Raw genomic sequence first — 12092 nt, 5'->3', positions numbered from 1 at the left:
TGGTTTTGATTTGTATTTCCCTGATGGCAAGTGATACGGAGCATTTTCTCATGTGCACGTTGGCCATGTCTGTGTCTTCCTCTGTGAGATTTTTCTTCATGATAGTGAATTTTAACTTAATAAAAATCAGTCCTTTAAAAAAGAATTGCAGCGGTATTTCAGAAGATCACCCAGCTGAGAATATTCTCTGAGGATGCTCCTTGCAGGAGCATGGTTGACAGCCAAGGCCACACACATAGACTTTGCTTCTGGGCAATGCTATGATATGGAACCTTCAAAACGTTTCTTCTGAACTTATTTCTAAGGAGAAGTTCAACATCAAGCATTTAGACCTGTACGTGTGCTCTTTGTATACGGACCCCCATGGGGAAGCAGCACACTTAAAACTCCTCTTCCAAAAGGAAACACACATTTCTAGTACTTCACAACTTCCTTTATTGTTTTAATTCATCTAAAAGGAGTTCGTAGGACTGTTTGCTGCAATGAGACTGTAAGAATAAAATGTGTTTCTCTAAATGTGCAAATAACATGCAGAGCCTTTAGCCATCAGAGCGTTGTGTGCTGTGTACGTAGGACTGTGTTATTTTTAACAAATGCCCATCTTCAATTTTAAAAAGTTCCTACAGAGACAATGATTAAAGCTATTGTGCGATTTTTATTGACCTGGAGTGGTGCATTTTCTTCAGATCTTATTCAAGTCCCGTATGTTGAAAAGAAGCTACACATCTTACATCACTGTGCAATTCACAGACCCACTTAGCAACAGAGGAAGGAAAAAGTTAATGGCTTTAATCACAAAATGTTATAATCTTCTATTTTCTCCATTTTAATAATACTTTCCTTTTTCAGTATTCAGAATTGTTTTGTTTCAAATAAGTCCCCAGAGCTGTACCTCCACCATTTCTTATTCTGGTGGTCGATCCGCTTATTTAGGTGGGTAAGCCTTACGGGGCTGAGTGAAGGAGTTCACTCTGACGCTTCCATGTATTCTCTTATAATATTTTAGTTGGAAAGTTGAGATCTGCTTTCACAACGAGTAACAATTGTGTGTAATTTAACCTTCAAGAGGCACCCGGGTGGCTCAGTTGGTGAAGCATCTGCCATTGACTCAGGTCATGATCCCGGGGTCCTGGGACCCAGCCCCATGTCAGCGCCCTGCTCAGCAGGGTGTCTGCTTCTCCTCTTCCCCTTCTCCTCGCCCGCCCCCCCGCTTGTGCTCTCTCTCTCTGTCAAAAAATAAAATAAAATTAAATTAAATCTTAAAAATGAATAAACTTCAAAATAAGAGATTAGACCTTGGCTCCAGAGTCTTGGGATGCTTTATGGGTTTGTTGGGTTTTGTTTTTGTTATTGTTTTTGTTTTTACTTTATTTTTTCAGAGTAGTTTTAAGTTCACAAGAAAAGTGAGGAAAAGATACAGAGATTTCTCCTGTGCCCCCTGCCTGCCCCACCCCATGCACAGCCTCCCCTACTACTAGCATCTCCACCACGTGGCGCATTTGTTATAATCGGTGAACCTACGTGGACATGCCATCATCACCCAGCACCTGTGGCTTACATCAGGGTCATTGGGGTTGTACATTCTGTGGTTTGCACAAATGTGTGATGACACGTATCCATCATTATGGTATCACGGAGCAGTGCCCCTGCCCCAAGTACCCCCTGTGCTCCACCTGCTTGTCCCCTTTGACCCTGGGCAACCACTGATATTTTTAGCATCTGTATTGTTTTGCCTTTTCCAGAATGCCATATGGTTGGAATCATACAGTCCGTAGCCTTTTCAGAACAACTACTTTCACTTAGTAACACGCATTTAAGGTTCCACCATTTCTTTTCATGGCTTGAGGGCTCATTTCTTTTTGATGCTGAAGAATATTCCACCTTCTGGGTGGACCTTTGTTTATTTCTCCTTCACCTACTGGAGGGCATCTTGATTGCTGCCACGCTGGAGCAATTATGAATGGAGCCGCTGTGCATGTGCAGGGTTTTTGTTTGTTTTTTATTTCCTCCCTTGTGGACATTTTTAAGGCCTTTGAGCAAATACCAAGGAGTGTGACTGCTGGATCGTAGGGTGGGAGCATGTTTAGTTTTATAAGAAAAGGCCACTGCCTTCCAACGTGGCTGCACCATTTTGCATTCTGACCAGCAATGAGCGAGAGTGCCCCTTGCTCCAGATCCTTGCCAGCCTTCGGTCTTTGGGGATGCTTTTTAGAACAGGTTTACATATTGGTGCTGATTTCACACAATTAAACACTGTTTAACACAATTTAAACACTGTTTATATCACTCTGACCGAGGGACCTGCGACAGTCTCTGTTTATTGATTCGTGTCTGTATGTCTTCGTACCCATAGCTCCTTACTGCAGCTTGACCCACACCCCGAAGAATGGTGGTATTTTAAATAGGACCACCGGAGCAGTCGGAAGTAAAGTGCATTACTTTTGCAAGCCTGGATATCGAATGATTGGCTCCAGCAACGCAACGTGTAGACGGAGCCCAAGCGGCATGTACCAATGGGATTCTCTTGCCCCACTCTGTCAGGGTAAGAAACGTGCTTTTTCATCCCCAAACTTGAATTAAATTTATTGTTCTTAATTTAATCACATATTGAGAATTACTGAAGCGGTGGCGATGGGTAAAAGGTAAGGAAAAATTGAATGTGGGTTTATAAAAGTACAAATTAAACTTTCCACTGGCCATGCAAACATTTCTGACATTTACACTAGGCTTGATTTAGCTTTATAGCCTGAATTCAGGGGATGGTTGGACATTCACTAGATGCCGGGTAGAGTTATGCTAATATTTCCTTGTATTGCATTTTGAAGTAAAAAATATGTTATTCGATTCAGAGTCAAAAGAATTTTTCTTGACAGTTGCATTAATTAAAAAATCAATTTACTAAAACCCCCTTTTTAAAATTTAGATTAAAAACTCATTCTTTGAGCCATCTGCTACATATTTCATGTTCTTTGGGTCATTTAAATCTAGGGCTCGTTAAAGTTGATTTCAATATTTCATACTTTTTTTGCTATTTTTATCTGTCATATGCATAAGAATCAAATTTTCAAATAAGGCATTTTAATTTTAATTGAAGGCTTTGGAGTCATGAAATTTTCATAGTTTTGTCTTATCGGGATTTATATTCGTAATAAAATATATTGGTCTTTGAAAGCTAATTATGATTTATGAATGGAGCCTCATATTGGCTTCCTTTTTTCCTCTTTTTTCATAGATATTAGGTTTTCTGGTACTGCTCTCTGAGACAATAATGGATATTTATCACACTAACTATATATTTTTAGCCATAAGAAGTTAATCAGATGCTTAGCTTGCATTATTTATGTTCTAGCTCCAGAAATTCTTCTTAAATATAAGACAAACACAAATATCCAGTAGCTTCTTTCATTAGGAATGGTGATTCTGCTCTGTAAAAGAAGAGGACTTTCTCTTTCTAAAGAAGAAGCGATTCTCATTTTCTTTCCATGTCCTGTTACTCTGTCAAGGTCATAGACTCTTTGCTCAGAGAACAGCCCTGAGGGCCGTGTGTCCCTCGCCCTGGGGACAGAGTGCCAATAGCAGTTAACCATGATGAGACCCCAAGCTGGACGGGGGACCGGGGCGGGGGCCGGGGGGCACACTGGTAGACGTTTCCAGAATCAGGACCTCTAGAACCTGAGTCACAAAGTAGGGCCCAGGTGGGAGATGCTCTCAAAACAGAGGGCACTGAGGGCACAGGGGGAGACTCTGGAGGAGCCACAACCCGCTGTCTGCCCGGGCATCTTCCGGCTCAGGGGCGAGCTCTGAGGGGAAAGGCCTTGCTCTTTCCAGGAATGGCTGAAAGGCAGAAGACAGGGTCTGCAGGGTGTTTTTCTGATCCGTGTGACTCTTTCCTGCTCCCGTCTCCTCCCTTAGCAGGACTGTCTAAGGCTGAACTAAGTGACCCAGAAACAGAGCACCAGACACCAGGTCCTCCGGGAGCATGTGAGGTTTGGTCGAGGGATCCGAGTGGCGCAGATGCTTGGGTCTCTCCTTTGAGCAAGGCCAAGGAGCAGCGACACCGCGGGCGGGCGTGTTAGAATCACACAGCACACTTGGCGGGTGGGAGGGGGGATTAGAATATCTGCCTTCAGATTTCTTCTGGGAGCTACGCGGCCTACGTGATCGCATTCTCAAATCATAAGATGCTTCCAAAATGCCATCTTCCTCGAACAAACCCACAGTTTTCAACACGTTAACTATTCTGATAACCAGGCAGGCCATAGGATTGTGTTCTTTCTTCATAAACTACAACTTATAAAGCCTGGAGGGCACTTAGGAATCATCCAGTTCAATTTACTCGTTTTCAAGTATCTGGAACTGAAGCACGTGAAAGTTAAAGTGACTTGTTGTACAAATGTTGACCTAGAATCCAGATCTTTGGCCTGCACTTCAGTGTTTGAATCAAATTGTTTTCTGCCGAAAGGAATTCTACTCGTAAAAATAACTTGGAGCCACCAATCCTGGAGGTAATCTGTATTTTCGGTATTCAAATTCATTTACTGTGGAGCAGTCTCTTATCTTTCGGTTGTAGGTATTTGTAATTTGTATAAAATAGCATTTTGGTTATAATAATTCACAAAACTTCATCATGTGTGAGACCGGAACATTTAAAAATTAAAAAAAAAAAAGGTAGAAAATCATTTAAACCATGTGGCGCAATTGCATAAGCATTTTTGTCATTTAAAAATAAAATCGGGGGGGGGGGGGGGAGGCAGCCCTGGTGGCTCAGCGGTTTAGCGCCACCTTCAGTCTGGGGTGTGATCTTGGAGACCCAGGATGGAGTCCCACATTGGGTTCCCTGCATGGAGCCTGCTTCTTTCTCTCTCTCTCTCTCTCTCTCTCTCCCTCTCTCTCTCTGCCATGAATAAATAAATAAAATCTTAAAAAAAAATAATAAATAAATAAATAAAAATAAAATCGGGGATCACTGGGGGGCTCAGCAGTTGAGCATCTGCCTTCGGTCCAGGGCCTGGTCCTGGAGACCCGGGATCAAGTCCCATGTCGGGCTCCCTGCATGGAACCTGCGTCTCCCTCTGCCTCTCTCTCTCTCTCTCTCTCTGTGTGTGTTTCTCATGAATAAATAAATAAAATCTTTAAAAAATTAAATATAAAAAAATAAAAATCAAATCTTTTAAAATAAATAGTAGAAGTGATCACACTTCTACTACATGATGGCCATTGAGAAAGGATCATGCAATTTTAAATAGAGGAAGCTATATGATATATATGGACACTTTATACCCTAATGGTCCTCTACACATGATTTAAGTGTCATTAGAGTTGATTCAGGGGAATTAATATGAGATATAAATGTGTAATTGGTACAATATTTAATGAGGGGAATTGATGCATTCAGCATGAATTATTTGCTTCTGTTTGTCGCTTACAGAACGTGAAATCTTCCCATGACATAAATACCTTACTTATAGGAAGCCATTGGCCTCCTTCGATATAATCAGGTGGAGGCTTTGTGGATTGATAGTTCCTTTCATAAATCAAATCATCTACTCTGTGTCCTATACCAGGCTAGGAGGATGCTCCTGTCAACTCATAAATGTGTTGAGTGTTTGTTTGTGCTCAGCTGTAAGGAAGCAAAATGAATGAGACCTGTTTCCTCTGTTCAAGGGAATCATTGCCTAACCATGAAAGAGATGTATAAATTATGGCAATTAGCATCACGGATATCATTAATTAAATAACACCTTCCTCCCAGTGCATTCACTCTTTGCAGGTGAATGCCTCTATAAAAACAGGAGCAGAGAAAACTTACCAAAAATTATCAGATCAAATAGATTTTTTAGGCTAAATGTGAAAATATTTAAAAATAAGGCCAGATTATCCTGTATTTATTGTGATTTCCCTTTAGTTCTAAAATACAAATATTAAGAGAAATCTATTTTCTACTTGGTTGATGGTATCTTTATAATTTAAATTTACAATGGGAGATATATTCTATTTAGAGAAATGTCCACTTTCAGTTTTAAGATAACTGAGGATACTTTTAATTTTTTTAAAAAAAAACTAGAATTGTCATCCAAAGAGAGTTAACATATAGAGATGGATTATCACCAGCCAAAGATCCCTGAATTGTTGGCAGTTCATAATTGAGGATCATGAAATTAAAGATTGGGTGAGCTCTTTCTTTAAAATGCTCTGAATTCTATAAAGGAAAACGACTTGCAGTAGTGGCTCAATACAGATAACATGACACTGTTTCCAGTCAAGCCAGCACACAAGTCTTTCAGGATTTTATTATTTTTTCCCCCAAGGTAACATATTTACATTAGATAGAAAACTGAGGAATGAGCATTTCTGTGCAGCACTTTCATCTGGATAAAGGTGCAACTTTCTACCTCCCAAACCTATAGAACTTTCAAACACCCTGTTACGAATCCATGTAGGCATAGGCTCTGTGTTTATGGAGAGCGGGTGTGCCCTACGAGTCTTGACCTGTCTTGCCCTTTGTCTTGTAGAGGCAAAGCGACAGCAATCGAGACTGTGTTTGTAGACCAGGGACATAGTTGTGGGTGTAAAACCCAATGCAGGCGTCAAGGACCATACACCTACTTTGATTTCAACCCGAACGTACCTCTGAGTCCGGCACGGCGGGTACCAAGACACACTCCCAACCCTCACGTCTCTGGAGGGCCAGTGGGGGAAGCTTAGAGGCCAGTGAGTCCAACCGAGGGTGACATTCGGCGAGAGTAGATGCACACTGAGAAGAAGCAGCAGAGAAGGTCAGGGCCACCCGGACACGCGCGCTGGAATTTGCAGGGAGAGGAAGGAGTGATGAGAAGTGGGGTGGGAGCAGCAGCCAGGAGGCCCCATGCAAGACCCTCACCGCAGGGTCACGTGGCCTCCCCGTCCTCTCGTGGTTGGTGCCAGTGTCCGGGAGAGCACGGGCTCTGATTGTGCCTTACGTGGTGGAACCGCAGCTCTTGGCCTGGCGTGACAGCTGTGGGTGCGAGGCTTGTCGGGAGTACAGGGGTACTTAGACGCATGGCAGTGTGTGCGGGAGCAGCGTAGAGTGCTTGAAAACACAGCAGACATGGGTTTGGAGAAAAGAGAAACGGAACCCATTTGGGAAATAGCATCAACAGGCCCTCGTGAAAGCATGCGCACAGGGTTTCAGAGAGAGTGGGGTCAGGGATGACTTGCATTTTGGTTTCTCTTGCAGGCCGGATGATGGTGCGGCTCTCTGGGAAGGGGTGGGGTGGGGAGGGGTGGAGTGGGTGGGGGGCAGGGACCCCCAGGGCCGCTCTGACGCCCCACTTCCAGGTTGCTGGGCCGGCTGTGTCCAGTGGACGCTGGTGCTCAGAGAAGGCAGGTCTCATGCTCAGCAGGAAGGGTGAAGGGCGCCGCCGTTGAGTCAGTTCAAGAAAACTGGGTACAAGGTCTTTGTTTCTCATGAGAGGGGATAGACTTTGTAGGCTCTGTAAGGACCAAATCAAATGAATAATGTCATGATTGGACAATGTGTGTGAAATTTATAAATTTCACGGCTAAGTAGCTCCACCATAGCACAGGGAGTGTCTGAGACATTTGACAGCAGAGCACATTCGGTCCAAAGCAGCCAATAAATCCTACCGTCTGTCCTCTCGAAGGTCTTGGGGATAATTGGGAATTTCATTACTGATGCAAGTGTTGAAATATTTTAAGACTTTGTCCAAACTCAGAGATCACTGTAGTTATTGTAATTATTTTTACTTGGAAATAGAGGATGTGACAACCGGAATAAGTGGATGAGTGAATAAATAAATAAATAAATAAATAAATAAATAAATAAATAAATAAACGAATGAACAAACAAACAAACAAACTTCTCTGGGCTGCCTGGCAGCCTAATCCTTAAAATTTATTTAATGTATATTTAATATTTCTTCATATCGTGTATGATTTCAATGATCCTTCCCGAGCTGTGATTGTAAGTTCTCTCAATGATTTGAACACGGCTCCTTTTAATCACACAGAAGAACAAATACAATTTATATCTTTTCTAACTTCTTTGGGACATTGGTTTCTTCTTTTTTTTTTTAATTGTCTATAATAATACTTTGATATTTTTTTTTAATTTTTTATGTATTTATAATAGTCACAGAGAGACAGAGAGGCAGAGACACAGGCAGAGGGAGAAGCAGGCTCCATGCACTGGGAGCCCGACGTGGGATCCAATCCCGGGTCTCCAGGATCGAGCCCTGGGCCAAAGGCAGGCGCTAAACCGCTGCGCCACCCAGGGATCCCATACTTTGATATGTTTACTAAAAATATAACACTTGCCTTTTAATAAATAAGCAAGGTCGAAGCCCGGGGTGCTGAGGTCATTTCCCTTCTAGGTCCCCGGGACACCCAGCCTGACACCCCATCCCTTATGGCATTCGGTAAATATTTTGAACGCAAAAACTCCATAAATCGAGGAATTTATAAGATAGGTATTTGAGAATGATTTATCCCCTCCTTTAAAGACGATCATCATCATTTGCCAGAATCTGTTTCATTTTCTCTTGTTTTCATTGACTTTTCGCCAGTGGCACGTGAGAAGCACAGGATTTTAAGAGAAAAGCGGTCCCTGGTGGTCCCGCATCCCTCTAGACCTGTTTCGGGCCTTGCGGAGCGGGCCTTTCGATGCCTAGTTCTCAGGATAGCGGGGGGGATTGAAGAAACAACTTACAGAAAACTTGGGCTGTTACCGTGAACCCTCGTGCTTACTGTTAGGTGCGGAGGGGGGTTCGAGAGACGTCCCCCCAACGTAGCCCGGAAGCTGCGGCTCGCGGGAGGCAGGGCCAGCGTCACAACCCCGGGCCACCGGGGCAAGGCCCCTTCCAAGATAACAGGGTGGCTCGTATCGGCGGTCAGAGAATTCAGGGCAGGACGAGACAGACAGGAGGGCTCACCTGTGAGCGGAGAGATGGAGGAGGCGAGATGTAGTCATCGGTTTCAGAGGACTTCTGGCTGTTTCCTCACTTTGCTTGACCTTTTAAATTATTTTTCTCAGAAATCTGCATTGGTTCATATCCTCCCCGATAAAGCCAGGCGTATCTTCTGTCCTTCAGGCTTCATTTCCTGCCTTAAAGCAAGAAACTCTGCCGAGCAGCTGTTCCCATTATCAATACGCTGATCTCATTCATCTTCAAGAGAAGCCTGAATTAGAACTGAAATTTTCCGTATTATCTCGCAGACCCAGGTAAACCGGTGCATCGCCCGTGCACCGCTGACCGGCTCCCCAGGTTAAACAGGAGACCGCTCCCAGAAACTATTTTTTGTTTTGATTTTTTGACATGATGATAATAAGGTAATGTTTCTAGAAATCTAATATTTCTATTTTTATTCTTATTTTGAAATTTAATATTTTTAAAATACCAAATCACATGTTACATTCTATAGGAAAATAAGTATTACCTATAAGTATGTATATATATGCATATAGAAAATATAAATTTATGCATACATAATTATGCATATAATTAACAAATATACATAATATGCATATTAATACATATGTATATACATAATAAATGTATATATATATATATTGGGTTACAGTCCTCTGCAAGCTATATTCCAGGTTCTCAGGTTATGAATCCACATAGTTCCTATAAGCCAAAATCTGCCAAACCCAGACATTTACCTCTGATCTCTTTACGGGATTTGAGTGATTGCATTTTGGTATTTCAGCCAATCTCCAAACTTAGGTGTGGACCCCACCTGTCCCCAACATTTGACCCAGGCGACGCTGAGCAGGAAATTTGGTTTAACGGAGGTTTCGCTTCCCCGTGCAGACGCGGGGACAAGAATCCTCCCCTACGGTGTCCCGTGAAGGAGTGAGTGAAAAATAGGACTCCAAAGCCTGACCACAGAGCGGGGACCAGGGCGGCGGGGGGGGGGGGGGGGGGGGCACCCGATGGAAAAGCAAGTCTTCCACGACACGAACCTGTTTCCGTCCGCGAGCGTGTTCGGTGAGCACCCGTCCACCTGCTTTCAAGCAGAGACTTTAGGAATGTCTAATTAAAGTGAGTAACATCCAAGTAACCCAGCTGGGCGGGCGATTTCCCTTATTTTTCATGATACTCAGAATGAGGCAGCAGCAAACTGTCCTGGATAAGGCCAGGTAATAAAAATAGTTCAGTCTTCGTGAGTCATTTCTAGATTCACATTTTCTCCAGTTTTACATTGTTTTACGAGCCTTTCAGTTGAGCCACTCTTAGTTGGTGAGTCGGGCGGTCCTGACCCTGGGGTCGTGGCCTGCTGACCTCTGCCCCGGGTGATGTGCCCGGAGCAGACCAGAATGCAGATTGCAATCCAGCCAGGACCAGCCAGCTTCTGGTCTGCAAGTGGTATCGCAGGCAATCCGGGGACGACGCGTGCTGTTTCCGGAGCTCGTTGATTCCCCGGACGCAGACTGCATCCTGTGCCCACGGCGGGCGCGGGCTGCGCATCACAGAGCTCCGCGCTCTCCGTGCGCGTCTGGCCGCGGCGACCATAGAGCAGTGGCGGGTGCTCTTGTGTCATAGCAGCTGTTGGACGAGCCTTTGACCTTCCTGGGCCAGGAACTCAGGAACTAAAAAATATCCCCGCGGTCGTGCGTCCTACGAGAACCCAGCGTCCTGTGCCTAAGGCACCGGGTCGAGGTCAGGCGGGTGTCTTGCAACCAGGGGACCTCCTGGGGTGCAGTTCTTGTGCTTCACACGGGGAAAACGATTGTGACCTGGAGTATCTCCAGAAACCAGCCGACGGGGCCATGTGTGTCCCCCGCCCACCGGGAGCGTCGGGGCGGGGAGTCGGGCACCGCCGGCACAGAGGGCAGCACCCCCAGAACCCAGCAGGGGACACTGCTCCTCGGTCAGTTATAGGCAAGGAGGAGCCAGGACCCCATGGTGCCCTGTGGGGTGACCTCCAAGGGCCGCCTGGTCTCCGTGAAAGAGCCGGGTGACCAGCCATCCCGCCGGATCGACGGATGCTCGGAACCCCAGAGCATGGCTCCCTGCGGCTGTGGGTGGGGGTGGCTGGGGGCCATGCTCGGGAGGACGGCGCCGGCCAGGCCCGGGGTCGGCGGGTAGTGGGGGTGGGCACAGGTCCAGGCCTGCCTCCGGGCCCCTCCTCGCTGCTGGGCCCCATGGACGCTGGGTCTCGGCACCTGCCCTCTGCTGTGTCCGGGCGTCCGGCGGCTGCTTCTCCGAGACCACTGCTTCCGACCTCCGAGGCTCCCGGGAGCCACCCGCAGCCCTTGCTAAAGAGGGAGACCCTGGGGCGCCCGGGGGCTCCGTGGTTGGGCACCTGCCTCCGGCCCGGGGCCCCAGGATTGAGTCCTGCGTCGGGCTCCCCGCAGGGAGCCTGCTTCTCCCTCGGCCTGGGCCTCCGCCTCTGTCTCTGGGTCTCTCATGAATAAATAAAGTCTTGAAAAGAAGGAGACCCCGACCCCAGGTCTCTGGTCTCCGGCTCTGGGCCGGCAGGTCCACAGAGTCTGGAACCCGCGGTTAAGGAACTTGCTGGACGACCTCGATGCAGCAATCTAGGGAACGCGTGTTAAGAATCTCCTTTCCGAAAGACAGAAATGTCTTATATGGGCATCCCCAGCATTTTGCACAGCCCCCGACCACAATTGTCATTGATATCACCTTATCAGGAAATAAGTACGGTCCCCCCACCTCATCGATTGCCTTCCTTAATAAGGTCCGTGTCACAGTTGCTGGAGAGGAACAGCTCAGAGTGAGGTCCCTGGTGGTGCAGTCTCCAGCTTTCAAATATGGGATGATTATCGGAGCAGCTTCTGCAACTGGGAGCATCCCCGGGCCTCGGACACGGTGCACGGAGCTCATAGTGCCCCGTGGCCAGGTGTGTGATGCTGGACAGTGGGACGCGGGGTCTTCTTATCGCTACGGGCTGCCATGGCCCGCGGTGTGCTCCCCACCAAAAGAAACCCCAAAAGATGCTTTGGAGCCCAGTCCCCAGCCCTTATGAGGTGACCGTATTTGGATAGAGGGTGTTTGCCGAAGCAAGCGAGTGGCGACACGGTGGTTAGAGTGGACTATGAATGCAACGTGACCACGGTCACTTAA

The 12092-nt window shown here is 46.1% G+C and overlaps 1 protein-coding gene across 1 annotated transcript in view; it reads left to right on the top strand.

Moving 5' to 3' along the window:
- The window catches only part of CSMD1 (CUB and Sushi multiple domains 1), a 1871580-nt gene that overhangs the window by 1741817 nt on the left and 117671 nt on the right, over nt 1-12092 (top strand). The window contains 1 exon segment of the mRNA XM_072775779.1: nt 2354-2542. Within this exon segment, the coding sequence (XP_072631880.1) occupies nt 2354-2542 (189 nt within the window).

This window comes from Canis lupus, chromosome 15 (genome assembly GCF_048164855.1).
Source record: "Canis lupus baileyi chromosome 15, mCanLup2.hap1, whole genome shotgun sequence".
Lineage (NCBI taxonomy): Eukaryota > Metazoa > Chordata > Mammalia > Carnivora > Canidae > Canis > Canis lupus.
This window is presented reverse-complemented; position numbering and strand designations above follow the sequence as displayed.